This window comes from Hetaerina americana, unplaced genomic scaffold, assembly GCF_022747635.1.
Source record: "Hetaerina americana unplaced genomic scaffold, ioHetAmer1.1.p SCAF_10, whole genome shotgun sequence".
NCBI classification, from domain to species: domain Eukaryota; kingdom Metazoa; phylum Arthropoda; class Insecta; order Odonata; family Calopterygidae; genus Hetaerina; species Hetaerina americana.
In genome coordinates, this window is record NW_027286070.1 from 53,731,398 (window position 1) to 53,757,723 (window position 26,326).

A 26,326-nucleotide genomic window follows, 5' to 3' on the forward strand; every position below is an offset into this window, starting at 1 on the left:
ATATGGCGCTTACTTCGACGAATACATCTCTGCATCATTATGCACCGCGTCTTATGTCTACCTTAAAATAATTGCGTCATGCTCCGTACATTATATTAAATGTCTATGGCACAAAGAAAGATGTGTACAATGAAGAAAACAAAAGAATTAAGAAATCGGTTTACGTGGTCATATAGAGAGAGTAAATCTTCTGAAAGTACACAACGCATTATTAAAAATGACATATGATAAATTGAAATAAATATTGCTAATTTTTAAACTGATAATATGCACAAAAAAGTTAGAAACTTTCCAAGTTTAACTTGAGTTGGAAACGTAAAAGGCTTACGACGAATTTATATTGACGAAAACGATAGTCAACGTACGAAGTTTCCGCGGACACTTGGTTCCAGCTTAACCATAGGTTTGCCCTAAATTAAATTAGAAGAAGTAAAAGGTCTGAAAATGGACAGTGATTCTACATTTATGAGGGAGGTAATTTCACGGAGTCCCTCGTTTTAATTCACTCGAATTTAACGGGTGACCTCCCAAATTTCCAGCGCTCGCTTGTGGCCTCTTGAATTTCTTGCGGAGATTCAATGGTCACGTACTCAGCCGCTGGCCATCATTGAAATTTAGCCATTCGAACATTCCACCGACCAAAATTAATCATCAGGTCCTTGGATTCAAACATGGAGATCTATTAATACGTGTTAATCAATTGAAGGTTTCTCCGAATTTCAACGGAAAAATGCGATAACGACTAAATAGAATATCGGCGTATGGGGGGAATAATGGAAATAATAAGCCGTATGATTAAACCAGTTGCAAATTTGAAAGTTAATCTAAAGCGAATATTAGATGATCAATTAACCACCAGGAGAATATTAGCTGAAACCATTAAACTGCTTCACTGCTCTTTCTCCGACAGAAAAGAAAAACGTAAATCTATTATCCACACGCAGGAAGCAGAGCAGCCTAACGCCATCGAATTCATCGCGTAAATGCGAAAGAAATGTGTAAAAAGCAAAGGCCTGTTTTCAACCCGGTGGACGTTCACACAAGTTCTAAGGTGCACCTCACGAGTTGTATTCCCACTCATGAGGTGCACAATTCATCCGCCCAAATTACCCGCATCGTGTTCTAAAAGGTTTCCCAATCAACCCCCCCCCCCCTTTCGCCCCATGAATCATATATATTCCAACTCTTCGTTTAGGAAGCCCCAGAAGAGCATTTCCAACATCAGCATTCATCTACCGTTTGACCTTCTGGGACGATATCCTCTTATTTTTTTCTCGTCGCAGAGCATGCGCTCGGCATCAAGCCCAGGGTGTCGCTAAGGGAGAGAAGTAACGCGTCCCTCGAATAAGCAATCAAGGGAAGAATTCCGCGGAAGAAGCACCGCCACCCTTCAACGAACGTCCGTCGCCCCGTCCTCCGAAAACGTTTAACAAACTCGCTCACGCCGCGACGAGGTCTCTATATAAAAACTCTCTCATCTCTCCCGCGGCCACCCCAACCCACAAACCGGCTCCCCCACCGACCGACCGCTCCCTACCCCCCTCTCTTCCCCGGGCGTAATCAACGACCATTCTTTCGGGGCGGTCGCGGCGGGAGACGGGCGGGGGATGAGGTTGTTGGCGCGGCGCGGAGAATCTCCACCCCCGTGGGGCTTCTTTTGTAACCCTTAGGAGTGCGTTGGCTTTTGTGCGTCCCGGCGGCGGGAGCGGCGCTGACGGTTGCGGTGGCGGGAGAGGGGTGTGTTCTCGGGCGCTCGGTGGCAGGGGCGGTCGAGGTGGTGCGGGTGGGAGGGGTCAGCGGGGACAGGGTGGGAGACGACGGGAGGATTTATGTGGGGAGTGGCGGGGCGAAGAGGGGTTGACCGGCGCGGGAGGTGAGGCAGAGTGGGGAGGGTCATCTGGTGAGAACAGGATTTGAGGGAGGTCCGACGGAAGGGACCGGTGCCGTGGGGGTGGAGTAAACCACCCCCCCCCCCAGGGCTCCCACCCACACCTCTAATCCACCACGGTGGAGGAAATCAAGGAATTTGTCTGGTGCCGAGTGGACCCATCCCGACACGAGCACAATGTGCCGCGTAATTAATGGTTGGGGGTTCCGCAGTGTGTGTAAGGGGGGGGGTGGTGATGGGCGGGTATTTCGGAGGGGTCCTTTCACTCAGAAAATCGAATTGGGGATAATAATAAATCGTGAATTTAAACCGGTGAATATTCATACGATCTGTGCGTCCACAATTAATTGCCCAAACCGATGTCGGGCACAAGGGAATGAATGTCCCTCCCGCTGTTTATCATTTGATTAATGAACTGATGAGTGCATCGCATGGGTCAAGTGAAGATTGACAAGGGGGCGTTGATGATAAGGTATGAGAAACAATAGACTAATGATTGGTCGAGTGTCTATCTAAAACGGCTCGTAATGTCTAAGAGTGGCATACTCCTGGAAATCTTCTTCTAATAAAGTCCATACTGCAATTCTGAGTCTTGATTCAATCAAACACAGCTCGAAACTTTATCATAATAGATTAAACCTATTGTTTCTGATCTATCCTTTCAAACAAACTCCCAATCAATCAAAAATATGTGTCAATTTTGAAGTATCAATACTAAACATCTGCATTCATGAAATATATGTCTATTTGTTCATAAAAGTATATTTGGGATATCACCACTTTTGAAGAAGTGTTACACAAAAGATAGAATTAGGTACAGGAAATAGAAGCGAATCTAGAGGAGTTTTAACCAAACGGTGAGTTACCACACCACGAAAAATGACTCAGTAGAACATTAGAAGATGCGTAAAATAATGCCATTATGTTTACGCAACTGAATTTGATTCCTACCACACAGTAGGATTGATTAATAATGAATCAACGATTTCATTTTACTAATTTTTGTAATCAGGCAATCAGCAAGTTTATACTCTTGTCCTTTTAGCCTAAAAATAATATGTACCAAACCGCGCAGTTTTGAAAAAGATATTTTGTTATGATAATTGATGCAATTTTTTCCTTCGAAAACATTCTATAGTCAAGAAAGGTGCTAGAAAAATGTTTTGGGAAATTCTGTATTAGTGTAATGTTCATAGAAAACTCTATAGGGTTACCTCGGCATTTAGATTTGAAATCTATGTCATTCAGGTCCCTATCATATACAAGCACACGTAGCTTAAAAACGTGGGAATAGATTGGCAGAAATGCTTGACAGCTTTTTAAAGACCAAAGTTGAGAACAGATTTAAATAATCGTATTTCTCAAAGTATCACGAAACTTCTACTGATATATACACAACTTGCACAAGTTTTGCCGAGTGTTCATTTTATACGCCAGATTCATTAATATGTAATTTTATACCTAAGATTAGTAAAGGTTTGGGATGGTCACTTGGCCACAACAAAAATTTGAAACATCAATCACAGGATTCCATGATGAGGTTACGGATACGAAAGTAGAAAATAATTTGAATAAGATGCACGATGAAGTTTCACGCATGGTTGGGGACGAAAAGAGGTTGTAAGGGGACATTCGTAAAAAAGGCAAAGAAAGTGGGTAGTGGAAAAATGCATTGGAACGTTGAAGGCTACGATTGAAAGGGAAACTTTATGATACCAGGATTTTTCAGACAGGGTGGAGGGAGATGGGGAGCGGTAAGAATTTAAAAAGGAAAAATAAACCAAGACTAAACAGATTTAAGACCGGGAGGGAACGCTCGAGATTCCAAGAGGAATTGTAATGGTTATCGGGGACCGTCCAAAAACCCACCTCTAATTGGCAGACTGCTTCTTCACGATGACGATCTCTGAGGGGTCGTTGACAGGAGGGGGGGAGGCGCGGTGGGGAAGGTTCACGCCGCCAGGAGAGGAGGCAGGGAGAGAGAGATTTCCCTTGATTCGGCGGAGAGCTAAGGCTGGGAATTTGGGAGTAAAGCGGAGGAACGAGGGGAAAATGCGCCGTTCATATTTGGACTGTACCCAGCGAGGTTCCCGAGGAGACCGCTCCACCCACCGCCCTTCCCCCACTCTCCTCCTGGGGATATCACTCGAGGTGGGAGGGGGACCGTCGCCGCGATATGAGCCGCATCGAACTCAAAAAAAAGTTTAGTTAGGAAGCGAAAAAAATTAATAGACGGTGGGGAGGGGAAATCTCTCCCCATCGAGTGAAAAGTATATTCGATGCTCCCGTCCTTCTGAGAGACGGAAAGCCGCCGAGTCTTCAAAAGGGCCCAGTAGAGGGACCTCGCTAGGCTGGAGAGACTTTTTGTTTTCATCAAAATATTTGCTCTCGAGACGAGAGCTTCAATTAGTTTTTCCGAGAGGTCTTCAGAGTGGATGCGAGCATCCGAAAGGATTCCACCCCTTTCATCATATCGCCCATCTCACTCATAATTTTGCGGAAAATCGCGCGGAATATTGGGTTTCCTCATAGAATAATTCCATTCAATATGCTTTCAACGTTAATTAGAAATGTAACGTGAGTTCTATCGGTGGTATTTAATTCATCATTTGGTCCATCGCATAAGAGAACCTGTATTTTACGTTATTTTCGAAGGTTTGCAGCATTTATTTCACTTAAAGCTTTATTATTATTATTATTGGTAATCTATCTTTATAGGTAGATTTTGGATGGACACAGACTACACAATGATACATTTCCCTATCTCTCCTGAAAAAACACAACCTGACATCAAACATTACAATAAGCCCCTCTTCAACTCTGTATGCGTCATTCCTTCCCTTATACCATCCAACATCCCAATCCTAATTCTGCGCCTTCCTCGCTTGCTTCACATTCTCCCCTCTATCACAGTCTTCAACACCCCATCGTTACACAAAATTCTCATTATTCGTTTATCTTGCATCCTTTGGATTTCTTCCGAGAATCCCCTCTCCTCCACCACCATGCCTTGCACTTCCTCGCTTGTTTTCCTTACCATCCACTTCACCTATTCCATCTTTCTTTACACCCATATTTCAAAAGTCTCCATTCTACGCCTATCATCCTACCTCAACGATCATCGTTTCCGCGTTACACTAACTACGATCCATATCAGTTTAACAAGCCTTTTCTTGACATCCTTACACAACTTCATCAATTCCCTTCTTCTTGAGAAAGCATCTTTGCCTAATGCAATTCTTCTTTTTTTCTCCCCACTACTTTGACCATTTCCATTCAAAACACTTCCAAGTTAGACGAGCTGTTCCACCGACTCTAATTAAATAGATCTTGGTTCAATAACTCACATATTTTTTCTCTTTTTCGAAAACCGCATCACCTTTGTTTTGTTTGCATTGATTCTCATCCCATTACTATTTCATCTTTCCGATGCACCCCGACTATTCCACCAACTTTCAAACCCTATCAACAGTTCATTTCGTGACTATTTTACCGTCTCCTACACATACGGATGATGATGGGCACCATTGCTTCACCCCTTTTCCTAACATTACCCATCCGGATTCTCTATTCTCCACTTGCATCTATGCAGTCTGAGACATGTACAGGTATTCCTGTATCACACATAATTCCCGAATAAATAAAATTCGCAAGAGAATTGTCAAATTCATAATCCTTTCACATAAATACTTTAGGAGTAAATACTCAATGCGATTCGTTTATTGTCAGCCGGATGCTTAAATCCCTAATTTTCCGCGGTAATGTTGAGAAGTAATCAATGCAATAAAATATACACAATTAAATAAAAAAATCAAGGCTTTTATGGTTCTATAGCTATATGATTACTGCGTAAAACGTATTACCGAATATACAATCAACAATTTAAATGATAAAACTATAGTTTCTAAAAGTTCTGTCGGTTACAAACTCTAAAAAATTCGTTTTGCTATAAATGCATCCATATAATATAATTTTAACATTTTGCAGGACAATACGGACTCGTATACTAATAGATAAAAGGTGGTGAAACGCTGTATTTGTGACCAATAAAACTCGTATTTTAACCATAGAGATTCATCATTTGCAATTAGTCAATCATGAGGGTGTTAAGTTTAAATCAACTAAATATTTCAATGAAAATTATTCATCATAGTTTTAAATAATATCTCGTTTAGTTACACTAAACGGAAACAGAGCGAAGAATATATACGGAAAGGTTGTGAGAAAAAAATCTGGTAAAAAAATGTTTGCTAATATGCAGTTAAAAAAATTAAGACACTCAATGCTTGAAACGTAATTCCTTTGCTGTCTCGCACATTAATCCAATTTAATGGAAACGACATTGATACCCGTGGGACTCCGATATGTGACACAGGGGATTCACAAAACTTCCAGAGAGGCATGTTTGGGGGGGAAGGGGGGGCAGGTTTCGAACGTCATAATTAAGAGAATCGGACAAAAATTAGAATCTCTATTCCCCACCGCTCCACCTGCAATTTTTTTGTTATGGCTGGCATCCAGCCAAGCCCTACAACCACCACCACACCACCCACCCTCCTTCCCTCGACTCACGAACAAAAGACTGCCGCATTACGCCGCGAATTCATCCACTCGAACCGCTAAAAGGGAACGAACAGGGAGGGATAATGGCCAATCACCCGTGCGCATGCCCGCGTTCCCGACGCCCGTGAACCCTCAGCTGATCCGGGATACGTCATGATATGGGTCACCGTGTCGCTGGACGTCGAATTCATGCGGCGTGCTGGTCGAACGCCGGACCGCCCAACCGCAAAAACCGCAAGGCTTCTCTCTCTCTCTCTCGCAACCCCCATCGGGAGTTACAGACGGCAGTTTAGCGGTCCCCCGCAACACAAGAGGCGCGTGCTCCCGAGCGAGCGATTGGCCGGAAAGGGTCGGGTGGCTCGCCGACCGCTTGGGCCACACGCTTCGTTCCTCCCACTCGAGAACTAGCGTCGCTCACCTCGGGGTGGGGGAAGGGACTCCGAAACGCAACCGCGATGGATGATGCTTCCGTTTCCGTCGAGTTGCGAAATGAGGCGTACCGTGAGGCAAACGCCCCCTCGCCCCCAAGACGCTTTTATTTCTTTCGTTCCGGCGGAACAAAGAAGGGATTCACTCAATCGGTGACGTCTCCAGGCATTAAGCAACCCATGCGTCGCCAAGATGTAGCAGCCACCTGCTGTCGGAGATATTTGGGAAACATTTCTCAACGTTGCTACATCGAATCATAATTGTGTTTAACAAAAACCGAGCTATATATTTCGTCGAAATCCTACTCCTATGATTTGAAAATAAAAGAACTTCCCTCAGTTTTTAAATGTTTAAGTTCCCGTTTCGACTGTAAAGAAGTGATCCACGGAACATACGGCGCCGCAATGAGATAAGGAATTTGGCAATTCCCATGAAGCTCGATTTAAGATTTTACGCTAATAAGAAGGAAAAATAAGTCTTGGGTCAAGTAGGGTAATTTCAATATCACTAATTGGCAAGCCACCAACAAAATTCCAAGCGGTGCAAATTTCTGGTGTCTCCAGCTTCTGGGGAAACCAAATTTAAATAATATTAGCAACCGTATGAGTGAAGTGCAAAAACGTTATCACTTGGAGCAGCTCTCCTACCAGAAGAAGCCAGCCATGAAGATGGTCCCGTTGTCAAGTTCGAGAAATCTAAAATACTTTCAATCCTTAACATATGAACGCTTTAGATATTACTGGAAGGACAAAGAAATAATTCCTATAACTCGGAGTCAGATCAACAATACATTTCCTTAACATTTCCGAGTTAGCCCTCTATGCTGGCCGATATTCTGGTGAATTCCTCTTAACATTAATCCGATTCAGCTTCTATTACCGTGAGGTGCAGGTCCAAAAAAAAGAGGATCGCAGAAAAAAGTTTTGCATCACAAAATATTTTATTTAAAGACCTTCCAAAGGTATGTGCACACCATTCGTGTACCACCATTGAACACATATGAACCATTTTTAGTCCTAAGCTCCGGTAATTTTGCTTTCAAATTTACTCTCAAGCGACAAAGTTACGCATAAACCCTTAACATAACAACATATGAATGAATAACATAACATCATATGGATGAATATTTCATTGATCCCCTTGATGATTCAAATTAATTTTCAGAAATAAAACAGATGTAAGTTCCTTTTGACCGCAATTAACAGCAAACTTACTTGGGAAAACTGATGATGATACTATGTATTGAAACCCGGGTCGTAAGATCAAAGCATTAAGTGGAATTCACAAAGCACCAATTTTTCTTTCCGCAATGGATATGTTCTACAAAGCCAATACTGAAATTACCAAATCACTAAAGATTTCGAATTCAAATGCATTATTTCTTTAAATTTTACATTTGATATTCACGCCCATATGGTTTGAAATGGCACAATGACAACAGTCGCTGGATTGACAGACTGACTCTTGTGTCTTTCTTGCTTTTTAGAAAACCACCGCTGGCTCCGGAAACAAGAAGAAATACTCATTTAACAATCTTATTTAGGACTACCAGGAAAACATTGACGTTTCTCCCAACAATGGACGGACGGCCACTATTCAAAGAGAAAGGTGAGAACGACAAGTGAAAGTAGCCCTTCAATCATGTTAATATAAGGGCCTGAGCATAAAAAATAGCCGCCGAAAAACACCGAAAGGTGAACTGCCGTAAAAATGCCCGCATGGGCATCCAATGTGCTAATGTGAAAGCAGCGATCAACAAATTATGAGACGCGTGGCGTTTTTTTTTCGTACGGATAAATACGTAAAAGTATAGCGGAGAGTGAGTGATGCGATGGGAGTAACGATGCAAATTTCCCTCATTCAAAAGACCCCATACAATGCTCACGGAGTAAGGAAAAAAGCCCAAAAGCAATGAAGTCGGTAATAATAGCGCTGAGGAAGAGGAAGGAAACTTAAATGCCGGAAGACTTCCAAGCTTTAGGGAAGGAAAAAAAGATTTATTCACACATCTCCAAGTAAAATGCGTAAGAATTTAGTTCGTATCCCGGCTTTTCTAAGAAAACATCGACCATCACCTTTATTCCTACTACGAGCGTGCCCCGCGGAAAAACCCTTTGAACTCGTCAACCACATTCTAAAGAATAGACTACTTCTTTATTTCGAGTTTCTGCCTCCTGAAGTTCAGGCAGCAAGTTAATTTCAATTGGCATTCATTTAATTTAAATTGAGTGAAGTTATTAAAATGTAATATTCTGGTATCTTATTTGAACAAGGAACCGTCCTTACGATACGTCCCTCTTTTGAGAATTTTCATGATAAAACTTTCCGCTGTCGTTTCTAGACCTCCAATAACTTTACATCCCATCACAACCCTGAAGTTTTAATATACCCAAAGGTAAAGAAAAATTATTTAAACAAATTTATTCAATGCTCGAAGAAATTAAAGGATAAAAATGACCTTGCTCACGCTGCTTAATACGGCACAACGCGAAGGATTTGACCTAAATGGTAGAACTCACTCAGCTCGTGACTATTCAATCCAGGTATCGAACTCGGCCATGGTCGGCAATGAATTCGTCTAGGCGAAAGCATGGGACATGTTAAAGTCGACCTTCCAAATGAGCCCCTTAACGAATCGCCTCCCTCTCGTAATAGCCGATTAATATTCATTTCATAGAGTACGTTTACGAACTGGATACAGTCTCACGACCCAGAAATGCAGGCAGGCCGATACTCATAAAATGACACGTGCCAATAATCCAATGTATATAAATACATGTTTGTATTCATTATTGAGTGGAGTTTTATAGAGAGCGAGAAAACTGTGAGGAGGAAAACTCGGCTCGGTGGCATTAACCTGCTCTTAGAATTAGACGTCAGGAGACATACAGGTAACACTGACATCACGATAGCAATCTGACTGACTTCCTCCCAAGTGCGCAAACGAAGAACACCACCAAAACGTCCAACAGTGCCGCGAGGTGTACACGAGTAATCAACCATCCGATCGCTTTTTATCTCTTCCTCCAAACACATGATTTAAGAATCTGTAATTAATACCTGCTTCAACTTAAAAAATAATCCACTCAAGCGCGCGCACACTTTTCATATTATCAAAGCAAAATGACTCAACCCAAACTCACTTCGCCCAAAGTGTCCATTCATCCCGCACAGCCAGGTACCTTCTACAGTGAAAACGACCTAATATATATATACACATGCATATATTGGAATTCTAATAACGGCCACGTAGTGACTTAGCATGTTGGCGCTCATGGCGTAAGCGGCGCTGAAGCATCGCTTAGCATTTATTGGCGACAAACACAACTGAGCAACAAAATGCAATCAATATACATGCATACAAAAACATTACCATTATACAAATATATTATAATGCTCCCCTTCCACAAAGAAATTCATTACAGGAAAAAGGGGATTATACAGATAAAACAAAATAAATAATATGGGCACATACAGCGAGTTAGAATACATGTAAGGTCATATGATATAAATAGATATCGTTAGTATATTCATAAATCGTAGGTATATTTATATAAATATATGTATGTACATACATACATATAGATCTATAAACATATAAACATATATATATATATATATATATATATATATATATATATATACCAAAAACACAGTTATCAACCCGAAGGTCGGTTTGAAAGGTGATGGTAGAGTTCACCCAGTACGAAACCCGACGGCGTGTGCCCTTCACACATCAGGGTAGGGGTCCTTTCCCTGTGCCGGTTATGGATTTCCAGAAAGATCTGGTACCCGAAAAAGCATACGGCTTAGGTGGAACTGGAGGTGCCCAGTCTTGCCTGGGAATCGAACCCGGGTCTCGTGGTCACTCTCCGCGGTAACCTCTTTGAGGCATCTTCAGCGTTCATGTTTCGCGGAGCAATGCGCAATCTCAATGAATTCTCGGTTCAATGACTTCGCCCATGCCTTAAATCTTAACTTCCTAAATATCCCCAACCCCACGCCCTTCAACGATCCGCGCCCACTTCAAAGTAAAAAAAAAACAAATGGAGAAAGATTGGGAGAGGATTTTACGGCCCGGCGAAATAAAAAAAAGAAGTGCGATGGAAGCGAGTGTCGACCCGAGGAAAGAAAATGTTCGCGAAGATAGTCCCCTGTCTCGACTGTCGTAAAGTGAAAATTGCTAAATGATGAAAGAACGCGGACGGACGGAACGAGCATGTTCGTGCTTCGGGAATGTCTTCAGGGGTTCATGAAGGGTAATGGTGGGAGGCGGGATGGACCGTAGCAGGAGAGCGGTGGGAGGGGAGGCTAAAAATGTGGCCGATTAAGGACGTTGCAATCGAAACGGATGTCCCAATGGGTCAACTAATTTCTTCCCCACCGAGTCAGGCCAGCACCAAGGCAGTAGGTAACAGCCCAGTTATGAAGGTTTATATCGGACAGCGACGTCAATAGTGGATTTCTCGATGCGCTGTCGGTGGGTAGGATTTTAAGGACCGGAGGAAATGGGCGAGAGAAACCCGGTTTCGACTTTAGCCCAGTCCAAGCTAAAGCCTTGAGGGGGGTATTCACAGTTGAACATCCTTCCCATGGACCGAACGGGGCATCAAAATGGCCCTCAGTGACGACCGATACTCACGGGACGATAAAGAAGTAACCTATTGCGCGTCATGAAAGTTAAAATTCTGAACATTATAATATTAATTCACTCAATTCAAAGCGCCCAGGAAAACCGAAGCAGCTAAACTGAACTTGCAGGCTTTTCTTTACAGTTAAAGGATAACAAAAGTTAATTTTCATATTTAAGACGCCAACCATGGTTACAACACAGTGGGGCTGTATTGAAATATCCTTTATTGATCCTTAAGTTCACATCGCGCTTAACCATGGTATGGAAGTAAATTAAGCGTGAAAATTGTCATACGTTACCCTTTTCGATGGAAATTAATATTGTCACCCAGTGTATCCCGAGATACTGTAATACTATTTATAGAGTTTTATTTGGATGGCAAGGGCAATACGATGCCTCCAGTTCGTAACGCAAACCTGTAAATAAACAAATGGAAAAAGTCATTCACAAATAAAAGAGTGCGGACAGGGGTCAAAATGATATTTTAATAAAATGAGACCATAACTCTTAGTGAGCCACACGCGCCTTGTACGCCATCGGGCAGGTGCAAAAGTAAAACCAAAATCCTGTCCACCCACTTTTACCAACCGAAGCTGGATGAGCATGTCCCCTCGGCGGTGGTGGCGTGACGAAAAATGCGAGAATTTCAGGAATGTCGGCCCCAAACGTCCTTATATTCATTTACAACGATTGGGCGATTCGATTACAGAAGAAGACAGCTTGAGAGTGGACTTCAACCGACAAATAAATCGTGCTAAAGTTTTCCATACTAATTCGGTTAAGATAGATCAATAATCTTAGTTTTAGAGCATACAATGCCATATTCTAGGTATCATTTGACTAGATTGGGAGCGTTTACAACCCCCGAGAAGGTAACTGTGAAATGCTCAAAGTAAGTATAGCGAGCGTAGCGTGATCATTCTTGATCGAGGAAAACCGCTTTAAAACCGAGACGAATCATTGCCTTTACCTAATCCTTACCAGAATTAGCGTTGGCTAAGGCTACTAGAATGCTCCCTGGTGCTGAATACGGCAAAGTTACCTCTTAAATCCCTTCTTCCTCTTAAGCCTTAAGCTGTGAGCGTCGCAAGACATCCGACACAGTACGCAAACGTATTCCATGCATTCAAGGTCACAGGATTTAATAGCCTTCTCCGAGAGGTAAGAACCCGTTTTTCGTCTTGAGTTCTTACGAATTGCAGCGCCCGACGGGCCAATTAGCGTTGATAAATTGGGATGTGAATAGATATCATGCAAAGAAGGTGTGTCGCCCATTCGGGAATGCACGACCACTCTTGGCACGGTCGGCTGGCGGCCGGCAGCCTCTTTCACTCATTGAATACGCTTAATACTTGAAGTATTCCTGGATTCTTAAAAGTTGTATGCATCCATAAGTTTCTAAATTTAATTCATTTGACAGATAAATTCTAATAAATAATACTTAAAATTACCAACAACGTTAAGAACCTGTGCGACCGATTTTCAAATATATACATCGATAACCTCCGTTTTTTGTGTTAGAGCGGTTGTTTCCAGAGGACTTTTGTTTATTTATAGAGCAGCGTTGAGCCTCTTTATTATAATGCTAATAATTTTTTAAAGAGTATGATTAATCCATGATTAATTACTGACTAAGGAAGAGTACGTACCACGTGAAATATTTCCATTAATTTTTTTAATTAAAAAACATAAAAAATAATACATAGCAGAGAATAATAGTCACAAAATTCAATTTCAAGGTTTTGAATCGGCATTAAAATTCCGCAACTATTTCAACCTATTTTTAAACCTATTTTAATACTCAATAATAGCGTTTAATACTTTTGTACAGAAATAAAAATGTTTACAAAATTCCCATTTGCCTTAAAACGGCTGGAATTGAAATTTGCTCAAGTCGTAAACATGTTAGCACTATTCTCACTCTAATCATTAATTGCGAATTTATACCTTCGCGAGCGGGGGCTAGCCTCTTCAGTTAGCGCAATAGATGGGTAATCTTAAGGTTGTAAGTTGGCATTTCGCCTAAGTCATGAATGAATGCATTCATAATGGCCGGGTAATTTTTGACCAAGGTTAGCTGTCGTCTATAATGAAGATCAAAGTCAGATAATCTACAGAAACCGCTTATGCTGCAGCTAAACCCCTCAAGTAAGCAACTAGAGATCGAGAGGCCAAACAAACTGCGTTTCTCGAATTACCCTTCAATTTTTAAAGGTTGTTGGCCCCAGCGCTTTCCCCTTAAGGAAAAAACACCAACGCAGTACAATCGGAGTTGCATACATGACTTCTTCTTGGTATATGGCATTTGTTTTCCTGCCCATCATCCGGGCAATTCATGATCCCAACCTACAATACAAAAACTCGTAAAACTGGATCCTTCGTTTCTGGCGATCATTTCCCACCCGTGATTTCAAGATCCATCGAAAGAAAGCTTTGATTTCCTTCCATCAATTTCGGGTGTGAATGATAGATGCAAGGTGATCAAAGTAAATTGGTTCATACCCGTTTTTGTACGGATTCCAAGACTGAATTTCAACACCATCCAATCATGAAACTGTTCCTATTCTGTAATAAGACATGCCAGTGCGTGGGCAATCGATAACGGGAGCTACCATGATAACGGCAATCATATTTTCCAAGCTTGAGAAAAACGTCATGAAAGGAATTTGAAAAACAAAAGATGCTTCCGTTCGTACTGACAAAATGTATGTCAACAATAGTATTTGTGGATCATGCGCAATCAATGACTAAATGTGGCGACGTTTGGTGTCATAGTTGGATTGGCCACTATTGAATTTATCGGCGGCAACACTTAAAATTCCGATGGAGTACAATACTTTCGCCTTTGACTTGTTGGGTTCGTAGATGGTGGGATCAAATTGGGATGTCGGATAACTGCCGTGGTTGGCTTTCCGTGCCGAATTTCCGCATATGAGTACATTAGCGATGGCGGATTTTGCCATGTCTCACCGATCTATCTATTCCGACAGTCGAATATATTAAGAAGATGCTTTAAATACCATACTTCAACCGTTGAATGGGATGTTCGACTGAAGACCTCTTGACGACTTTTTCTTAAGGTCAGCAGTAGCATACATGTAACGAGACTTTCTCAACCCTTCCTCCCCCCAGGCTTCATCCCCACCTCCATTCTTTTAAAACTATAACTATCACTAACTAATAACCCTATATGGATATATCAGCTGGAGTATATACACCATGGTCATACTATACTTCTCACCTGCATCGGTAGCTGAAAATCTTTGCGGTGAGATTTCTATTTCTCAAACACATCAAGAAAAAGTTTAGACGCTCCGAATTAATTCAAGATATGGTTTTTCTTTTACGATAGGTAATTCTCATACATATTCACCATAAACAATGGGGAAATCATAATTACTTAATAAATACCTTAATATTAGGTATAAAGGTATTTACCTAATAAATTTAGTAAGCAGATCCAAATTCCCGATTTTCAAATTCCACCTTAAGTATCTCCAAAAAAAAGATATTTCTCAAGAAATACAATTTAAACGCAATACGTATATACCATACAGGCGTGATGAGATACACAATGCCATCAGAGGATGCAAGCAAGAGTAAGCAAAAACGGGAATATCGATTTTGCAACTATTTTTAATACTTTCAAGGTAAGGATAATGAGCTCAGTGAGCCTGGGCGAAACAAGTTAAACGGGAGACGAGCCACGAGAGTTATTTTAACTACAGCACTAGGTTGTGCGATATTACAGTCGTGAGATCGCCCAAGGGTCGCAACACTTAGAGGAAATTGTGAAAAATATTCGGTATGTAGATCACTATCGATGAGTCGGAGTGGATCACTATGTAAGTAGGCATCGATGATATGTAATTAAATGCTCCAGTGGAGACCCAGCGTTCATCTTTTCTCGAGTTACTCTGGGAGGAGAGGAAGAAGTGCAAAACGTACGCCCAACGCAAGCCGAAAGACGTTTCAGCTACGTCGCAACGACCACACGGCCTAGAACAGCATCTACCGAAGAGCTCGCACATTTTTTCGTGACCGACCATGGTGGAGCGACGAATCCAATTATCAGTAATGGGCCGCGATCCACCTGTACCCTGGGAAGTCGGCGGAATTAGAGCCAATTACCGAATTCCGGGAGAAAATATAAGTAAGGTACCTGAGAACTTTGCAAACAGATAGTGAAGATCATTTGACTACGTCGCACTTTGTGCTGAACAAGCACTTCGAAGAAAATATAACCCATGAGTTAAAGAGATAGTTCAACACTAAATTATCCAACGCACGATTGAAAGGGACACGTATGTATATATTTATAATATATATATTTATATATATATAGAAATATATTTATATATATAGAAATATATTTATATACGTGGATTGCGGTAGTGCAGTGGGTAGAGCGTTGGACTGCTGACCAGAGGGTCCCGGGTTCGATTCCCGGGCAAGGCACTCTGGGCACCTGCAGCTCCACCCAAGCTAAAGTGATTTTTCGGGTACCTGATCTTCCTGGGATACCATAACCGGCACAGGGAAAGGAACTGCCCCCCCTACCCTGATGTGTGAATTTTCACACGTCGTATAGGGCTTAGTACTGGGTGAACTCTACCATTACCTACTAAGCCGACCTTCGGGTTGATTACTGTGTTTATGGTTTATATATGTATATACATAAAATATATATATATATATATATATATATATATATATATATATATATATACCATTAAATCATTATATGTACACATATAATGATTTAATGACAATCTACAATAGTTACAATTGCATCCATTAAAACCATTTCAATTTTCAATCATTTTTTGCGACTTTTTTCGATTCCTTAGACAATTATTTCAATCAATTTGATAAAGAAATATTTTAAGTGATTTAAAAATGAATAAAATATCATAAAAATGGCATGATTAGCGAATGCATTGACACGATATAATACTGGAGAAGAATATGTAACCTATTTAGAGGAAGCTCCAAAAAGCACATCATCTATCGGAAGGCTGACCTGATAGGTGAGAGTAGAGCTCACTCCGAAACAGGTCTTTGGAGTATGAAATATGTACATCTCTGTAGATGGGGACATGTTCTTTTCTTCGAGCCACATTCGTTTTTTTCCCAATAAGACCTCTGCTACGCGAAAAACCTATCAGTGTGGATGAACATACGAGTACCCTTTCGAGACATCAGGTCGCTAGCTGGACGTTATACCTAATTATCTACCACGCCTCCGTGAAGTTTATGTGGCGATGCCTATTAAAGTTGATTTTGCCTGGCAATTTGTAATTTTATTTCAATGGTAACTTGCCATTACGAAAACGTTACGTATGAGTCAACATTCACTGTATTCACGATTTACTATCGGAATATTTCAACAAGCGAAATGTAACGACACCAATGGGTAATATCAAGTCGTTCATTTGTAATTGGTTATTTGAAAGGGATTCACTGTTTTTGGATGTTGGTTGGTTTATCGTGGACAATAGAAATTACGATTCTGAGCTTTGAAAAAAAAAATCTTTTGAGGAAGTACCTTCCATCATTACGTTATTCTTCATCGAGTCCTTAACCGTTAAAAAACTTTTAGACGTGCCAAAAGGCATTATTTCTCACATGAGTTTCAATCAAAAACAGTTTTAGAGCAACAGGTCATGGACCTTGATGTTTTTTCTCAGGCAGAAGTCCAACAAAATAATATTAAATTCAAAGAAAAAAATCGCAGTTGTGCTGGATTAGTATGAAAAAAAAGCATTCACTATGAAGGTCGAGTGCATATCTAGTTTCCTTAACACTTGTTAAGATATGTTATGCCTCGCGTTACGCAGTTAAATTTTCTGTTTTCAAATCTTACCTGAATTTTAATATCCTTGCAGAAACCTTGATTTACTTGGAATTGAAAAAACAGTGAGCCGATGCTAATAGGAGGACATATTTTATTGTTTGCGTACGCTGAAGCTGAAACTACTTTAAAGCATTGGTAATTTAATTAGACACCCGAACGCCAAGCGGTGCTGAAAAGAACATTTTTCGTCTCCAAGGTAACGTCGGGACTGGAAAGTGACTACGGAAATGTTAAAGACAGTTGAGCATCGTCGGTGTGCGCTCGGATCCTGCGGTGTATGGAGATTATTTTGTAAGAATTAAACTAAACTCTCACATTTGTTAACATATTACATTGAATAAATAACGCAAATAATATTCAAGCTGTCTCGTATCATAATTTGCAAACGCGGCAATTATGTTTCGGGTATCACTCTTTATCAAAATATTTTCTAGGTCCACCAGGCGTATGCTAAACTTAACTTTTTTTTAAATACAATCTCATTTTAATCGTTATTACTCGCACTCAATGCTATGAAAATCATGGCGAAAATAACTGTTTAAATATACACGTAATTCAACCACAAACGGAAATTAGGAGAAATATATGTAAGTATTCGATCATATTATTTTCTTTGACTGGCTGCTGCTATAGCGGATTGGCTGTGTCTGTCAATAATATTCTCAGAAACATGTTATCAATGATAATAGATGGCATAGAGTGTAAGGGATTTTTTTACAGTCTTGTATTTTCTACATTAAACCATAAACATAGTAATCAACCCGAAGGTCGGTTTGGTAGGTAATGGTAGATTTCACCCAGTACCAAACCCGTGGGTGCGTCAATTGCACACATTATGGTAGGGGGGCCGCTTACTTTCCCAGTGCCGATTACGGTTTAGAAATATCAAACACTTTGGCCGGAGCTGAGGGTGCCCAGAGAGTCATGCTAGGGAATCGGTCCAATGGGTCAATCAGTAGTTCAAAACCCTACTCCTGGACTACCACCATACACTATTTTCTACAATGCAGTATAATATTTTCACTTTGAAGGATATTCTACTTTTATTTCATAACTTTTATTGCAAATAGCTTCAAACAATGCTTCAATGAGATGCCGAAAAAAAGTAAATTTTCGTGTAGATACGTTATATTTCAAATTGAAGTTGAAGCTTCAGAATTCTAAACTAATTATTAATATAATGCAACAATTTCAGAGCGTAAAAATCATTCGCCTTGACTGGGACTCGAACCCAGATCCCTCAATATCCGGAATACTTGATTGTTTAGTTTCTAAATACTAGTTTCATGAGTTTGCCGACGCTTTGTTCTGCCGTTTCGCACATGATGCAACCAGCTAAGGTGCTCTGAAGATGACTACACAGATTCCATAGATAACATACAAATTTTTAGTGGGAAAGGGAAGATTCAAATAACTTTGCCTCTTTTTATTATAATGGAATTCCACAATGCATCGCCCTAAACCACCTCTCAAATTTGAAAATTTATGTTTATAAAAGAACAAAATTCTTGACCGATACCAAATGAATTCCGCCTTTTATCGGCTGAGCGAGGCCAGGGATGGCCGACGTGAACACTCAAAATCCAGGGTTACCATATATATATATATATATATATATATATATATATATATATATATATATATATATATATATATATATATATATATATATATATATATATATATGACGAAATGCATACAATAAAATTGTTTTATAACTCGGAGGATTAAAGCAAAAATCTCGACTTATTTCGACCAAAATGTAGCATATATTTGTCTACTTAAAAGCCCAATATCAATTGGTAACATACCAGCCTTAAGAACTAAACAGCATCCGCTAGATCTCACCCACACCCTAAAAGCATTGAACTTCACCCAATGTCCGTGAACGTGTTAAGTGAAGCAGATAAAATGTAGTCTCTCGAAACACACATACTAAAACAACATTTGGTTCACCCGTATGCTAATTTTTCCATAAAATCAAGAGGACAATTCTATTACAATTTGAGAATGAGAAGACGGGGATAATGTGTTGAGATAAACGCGATTTTCGCAATAATTTAATTGGTTCTTGTATCTACCCGCCTACTCGTTCACAAGCCGGGCTGCTTTCCAACCGCTGGCATATAACCGCCGTATCCCACCATGCCGCTCGCATTGCTAATACCCAATCACGGGCATCCGAATCCGAACCGGACAATACACCTGGGTCAGGAGGTCAGTGTTGCACTCACCCAAGCGACCTTGGAGTCCTGCTGTCCTCCATGGCGGACCCTCCCCGGATCTTCGTCTTCCTCGTCATCATCCTCCTCGTCTTCGTAGTCTTCATAGTCCTCCTGGTGCCGGTGACGGTGGTGTGGCGGGGGCGTGGTGTGGCCCACGGGCCTTGCAGTGGCCGACGCCGCCACGTAAGCCGGGGCGCCAGTGGCCCGCATGAAGGCCGGGAGGTGCGAAGACGAAGGGAGCTCCCTCCTGGGGGGCGGTGGAATCGGGGGCGGGAGTGGGGGAGAGGGGGTGGTGGGTCCTCCGAAGAGGTCCGGCTTCCCGCCGTCGGGGTTCAGCTTGTGATATAACTTGTCCAGGTTCGGGAAGCGGGAGGAGGAGGAAGAGGGTGACTGGTATGGGTGCTGGGGTGCGAAGGAGCGGACGGCGCCCGAGGACGGGGACAGGAAGTGCGACTGAGACGGGGTGCGGTGATTCACCTGATGGTGCCGGTGGGAGGAGAGGTGCCGTGACTGTTGCTGGGATTGGTGCCCCTGGTAGTAGGCGCCGACCTCGCCCTGCGTGGCCACCAGAACCAGGGCGGAGAACACCAGTTGGAACGCTTTAATGGAGACTCCGCGGAGTTTCGCCATCGCGGGGGATGCACGCTGTCAGACGCCGGGATAACTTGCGAGTGATCTCCGCGGGAAATATGACGTAAAGTACCTCCAGACGAAAGGAAATTGATTGTTTCTCTCGAGTCTCCTCGCCTACTCCGCTATACGTCCTCCAAGATTCCTCTTCTTTCTGTGCTTCCTTCGACAAGGTCTTGCAACACCTCGGTTTCTTCAATGCGGGTCGGGAAAAGCGATTACGGGTCTGTTTCCCGCGGGAGAGGCGACGAAAGCAAGCCCTGGACTGGGGCGGCGGCGGTGGGCGCTGCTGTCGAGTGGGCGGACAGGCGCCCTCGCGTCTCCGGACGAGAAGTGGAGCAAGCGATCTTCCTTTGTTTTCCTTCCGCAAAGTTGTTGCCTTTGGCGATCTTCCGCCTATTTATTACTCTGCCGAAGTCACCCCTTTTCTCCCCGGGTGGGTGGGGAAGGAAATATGGAAACCAAATTTGTCCTGTGATAAGAGAATTTGGGACGATATTTTAATTTTTCGCGCACAGAAGATACTCGATTCCGTTTCACTGGGCAAGAGTTGATACCCTTGTTATGTCACTTGCCCGCGCACAATCCGTAGCACCGCTTCGTAGAAAGGTAAAAACCGCACCGGGGTGAGAACGTCCACCCAAATCTTACGCAGCGAAAAAACCCCACGGGGAAAATTCGCGGGAAACGTAAGGAGAATACACACGAAACGAAATCCTGTTTATTTTTTGGGGGGATTGTGAGGAGAAAAGAGACTAAATAAATATCTCTCCTCGCGGGAATCCATCGACACTGTACCCTGACCGGATTCCGAGCACGTTCCCTCCCGAGGACCTGTGATTCAACGCCCCTCGGAAAATCTCATCAATCCAATGATACGTCGCTCCACGGCTGAGCGTTGCCGGCGGGTCGGAAGCGGACCGCTTCGCGGAGCGTGGTCACCGTCAGCCTCGCCGGATGGACTTTCGGAGACGTGAGGAGGAGGACCAGAGAGCCGCGGCAGCTATCCAGAAGAGATGCGACCACCGAGATCTCCCGGTGGAGCATCAAAATATTCACAAGATCCTCCGGAGGCCGTGCGCTGATCCGAGGTAGCGCCAAATCTTCTTCCTCCGATTCCCTCAGGGTTTTCAAGTCGGGCGGAGGGGAAGAAATATTTTTTCCCGACTCCCAGGGGGGCGAAGTTCGGACGACGAAGGAGATGTCACGTCCGGAGTGAGAGACGGGATGAACAGACGCTTGCGTCGGCGCGTGGAGATGCCTTTTGGCGGTCGACCGAGCCGGGAGCGTCTGCAGGTAACGAGGGCCGACGGAGAACTGCCAGTCCGGAGCTGAGTCACTGGTTTAATCGGCAGAGGGAGCTCCGAGCGCTTATAGAGAACGCGCCCTCTTAACCCGCGGAGAAGACGTGCGACTCTTTCCGAAACGGAGGGAGGAGTAGGGGAAGTCGTCCCTGTGCCCTCCCCCTCCTCCCGGCCCCTCCACCCCCTCAACTCCGCCCCCTCCCCCACCCTCCTCGTCTCCCCCCTTTCTCTCTCTCTCTCACTCTCCCTCCCCATTCCACCCTACTCCACGTAAAGGGAGGAGGGGGAGGAGACCACGTTCAGGCAGGCACAAACCTCACGTCCCCCTCCTCCCTCTTCGCTTCCATTCCGACCCTCCCCCCCCCGCTGCCACTCCCGGCTTGCACCGGGCTCCATTCATGCAGCGGCGATAAAAAGGGTTTTGCGTAACGGAGCGCGGCGCGACTTGGGTGCAGGAGCGCGTAGTATGCGAGCGGAAATCAAGAGGGTGGGGTTTTGAGTTTGCAGGGTTGGAAATTTATTATCTCGCGAGGGATCAGATGTCGCGTTCGCAAGATATGTGTAAATGATATAAGCGAGGTATATGCATAATACGTATACCTATACAAACTGGGATAACCGCCATAGTACTTTTCCACAGATTCCATTTGTCTAATTTTAATATTAATTTAAAGGACGTTCAAATCGCGTTCACTGATTAATGTAAATCTGTGTAAGAGTGGAATGGCTGTCGTTGCAGTTTCACCGATCCGAAATGTATGGTCATAATCGTTTTTAAAGGCAATGTAAAGCTAAAACGTAAATACATAAATGTGCCTAAAGCTGTTTGTTAGTCCAGTTTATTGCATCGCATGATTTACACGGCTTCTTAGTTCCTATCCAGTTTACAACACGTGCAATAGATAACGCATGGCTTTTGTGGAAACACCACCTACTCTGCATTAATGAGATAACCTCAATGGTACCATTTAGATGTGCAAGCGAACCATAGACACATTACTCTTCGGTTTGACCCGGACGAATATTAGGGTGATGTTGAAACAAATTATTCACTATTGAAAAATTATGTCACCCATTTACCATAAGACTTTTGCGTGAGTTATCTCCCTTAATCCGACGACCAAAACAATAGGACTTCTTCGCTGGATATTTTTCGAGGGCGTTCATGATTTCCTCAATGTAGACATCAACAAATATTGTCTCCTTAAAGTACCACAAAGAAGTAAATTGTGCTCGACCACGATTTATTTTTATCTGAACCCGAACTTTAGTTTTCTTCCATCGTGAACTCATATTTAAAGTTCCTCAAAGACTGACATTAGCATTTCAATATTCATACGTAATTAATCATCTTTCCCAGATAAACTCTTAGTCATTCTCTGTATTCGAGAGTGGGGATCGTTGTATGAAGGATCGAGAAGAATTAAAAACCAATTCAATCCAGTGGGTAGAGATTTAAATTAGAGAATGCAAAGAATGTTCATGCCTTTATAGCCGAGAGGCATAAAATCTCCCACGACATTCATTTTAAATCTCAGTATTTCAAGAATCTACTAACATAACGTGCAAAAACAACCTTTTCAATGGGTTAAAAATATGTTCGCAGTACAAGCTCCAGATCAAGGACGATAAATTTTACTAAATAGCAACATCTTACCATATTTTAGCGAATTTTTCTATTGCATATACCATATACCGTTTCGGGACGGTTAACTTAGACCAGAGCAAGTCTATACATTACGACTTCTGATTTCACGTGTCGTGCGCTATTCACTGATACTGAACTACCACAGCACGCACGTTCATACCGTTGGGTGCTGCGTTGTTGTCTGTGCTGGTTGAGCCAGTTACGAAGATGAAAACGGAGAGGAAAGTAGTTTTAAAAACCTGTTCTGTATATATTGATTTCCTAGAACTCAAGATATCACGAGCTGATTAGTCGTTAAAAATTTATTTTTTACACACTTAAAGAAATCGTCATATTCGCAGTGCAAATGCCAGTAACGGCCATTGAAATAAACTTATACATCCCTTCGCATCAACGCTCATCTCGCATTACTCTGATGAGTCTACAGAGGTTTTCATTCCACGCGGAAACGATTGGCATCATTGACCACACGTGAAGTTGTCACGTTAAAGACGCCACGACCACTTTGAGAGGATCGTTTTGCATCGCTCTCTGCTAGTATAAACGACCACACAAACGCGATTCCGAGCATTAACCATTCAGTTTAGTCATCCCGCTACTTGCTTGCAATCTCGCGTCTTGCAGTGAATCCGTCCCGTCGTTGTGGCTTCACAGAATTCGTGTAAAAGGCACCCAGATTCCGACGACTTGTTTATTGGAACCACGGCCAACATCAGTTGTCTCGTACCATATCGCCAGAAACGTCGTAAAGGGCAGACCCGACGGATGTGAACGAAGCATGGGAGGTCATCACGATGACTCGGTGCCGGGTGTGAGGAAAAAGGAAACAAACGAAAATCGGCCACTCCACATCATGACCAGGAAATTGCGGAGGGATTAAAAATCCCCGATGCGCCGTAGGCATCTCGGAAGTTCGCCTGTTTCACTGGAATTAATTCAATAATCACAACTCCGGGAGGAGAAAAGATAAATCGCTTTCGCATTTCTTAATGTTGGTCGTTAGCATGGGAAGAAGGGCGCAGTTTTCATTCTGGTTTCACACGTGCCATTGCCTACTTTTTCCTACCCTCTGAGCCTCGAGAAAAACTCGAGAAACGCCCATAGATGATCAGCTGAGAAAGAAGTCAGGGGCCACTTAGATCAGAATATTATTTCATCAAAAAAATAACTCCCGCCCTCTCTCGCTGACTGGCTAGTCTTGGGAAATTAATTTGTCTTGTCGGATCTAATTCCTTCGGAATGTCGCCGCCTCGCTGGAAGTTCGAACCCATTCCTGTTTCCTCAACCCTCCGACCATTAGCTTCTTTGTGAGCTCATTGTTTTGTCGGCATGAGTCCGTCATGGCTTATTACGAGTCCTCCGATTGAGGACAACAACAGCTGGGGTTTGTGAATGACATCTCAGTGAATATTCACCCGTGAAGGACCTCAAATCCTTGACTAATACTCAATGGATCGTCTCTCAATGGCAAAGATTCAATGACGAGGATGTAACAGCAGGAAATCAGCACAAACATTTGCCTGTGGTAGAAAAATTAGTCAAGCTGAAGTATTACCATATCTGCAAATACTTATCATGGCAAACCCAAAGTTTTGGAAGTTTCTATTCCCTGAGTTATACGTATTCTTTCGAGAATATTCAACCAGAAAACTTAACCATGCATGCAAATACGTTGGGGACTTCACGCGGGTAATTTTTACATTTGCATTTACAGGAAATCGAATTTAAGGTTCTCCCCAATCTTATTTTATGACAGTTTGTACACGAACTAATAATTTTTTTGAATGCCATTTATATGTTACTCCATATATTTTATATCAGTCCAAAATTATTATGATGAACTCCATGCATGGAACGATATCCTGTCTTGTCATATCGTTAGACACAAAATGCAAGCAACATCAAATATAGACCGTAGAATTTTATAGATAACCCATTGTTTGGATATAATATCCGTACCTTAAAAAAATTATAAAATAGAGGAATTACAGTTTGAGACTGTGAATATGAGCTGAAAAATACATTTGATTTGACATCAAATTATCATAAGTATTTACATTTCTCAAATGAGATCATGAACCGAGTAAACTATATCATATTATTTCAACAGACGCAGACAGTACAGTAACCGAGCAGTAACCTTACAGTAACGGTACAATATGAGTACATTAAACGCACAATTACAGTGCAGAAACAATAGGAGACGCTTTTATTTCTAGTATTGTAAGAGACGCTCCGTAATCAGCAAACTTTTCTATGACGTGCCTTCGAACGTATGTATCGCTACTTTCCCCCAAAACGTTTTTAATTAGGGCACATAAAAAACTGATGAATAAAAATATATGTTCGGTAGATTTTCTGAGTTTTGTTCTCCGAACTGAAGAATTTATTCCACAAAAAATTGGATTATTTTGCAACAGAAGATCTCGGCGCATTAATATTCAGGCTTTTAAATAATATTTCTTCTAACAAAACAGCTTCCCTCTCAAAAAATGTTTGTCGCAAATCGATCCCTTCCGATACATATAGAAATGTATTGATTGGTTCTTCAAAATGCTTACGTTTGCTCCCGTAATGAATATCTTTGATTTCGTTATAAAAACGGAAAATTTTATTAATAGTCTCTTACGGTCATGGACAGTTCCAGGAGCAAGGCGCGTGCTAATGGTTCTGCGCCCTCCATCTCTTTATCCTATCCCCGTCCCCACGAGTCGTAAGTCTGTCTCTCGGCCGAAGGGGACTAGTAAAAAAATACACTTGCTCTTCGGAGAGAGACACTGTCAAGGAATTGAGAGCCTGCCAAATGGGTCGTCGCTACACTAATTCCGTCTAAAGATGAAAACATTTAATTAAAAACGACTGAGTGATACGGTGTCCGAAAAGCATACCTTGAGCACACCCTCTCTCTTAAAGAACCGTATGTAAGTTAAAGCCTTTCCGGAACAATTTTTGGGCTAACGGTCTTTTTTCTCAACTGTTCCTCGCAAAAAAAGTTGCCTATCTAATTTATGTAATTTTCACTCTCAGTTAAATTTTATATCCCACAAATGTTCGCCAAGTACTTCATTTTCCTCCCTTTAATCAGTCTCTACTGCATTATAATTTATCCGAATCAAATATAAAATATCCGACAAAAACTGAAGTACATT

General features: G+C 42.2%; 1 protein-coding gene across 1 annotated transcript in view; it reads right to left on the reverse strand.

The window, feature by feature from the left end:
- The window catches only part of LOC139700125 (uncharacterized), a 599,750-nt gene extending 578,229 nt beyond the window's left edge, over positions 1-21,521 (reverse strand). The window contains exon 1 of the mRNA XM_071598655.1: positions 19,605-21,521. Within this exon, the coding sequence (XP_071454756.1) occupies positions 19,605-20,225 (621 nt within the window). The 5' untranslated portion in view covers positions 20,226-21,521. The remainder of the gene's footprint in view (positions 1-19,604) is intronic.
- Positions 21,522-26,326: the final 4,805 nt, after the last annotated feature.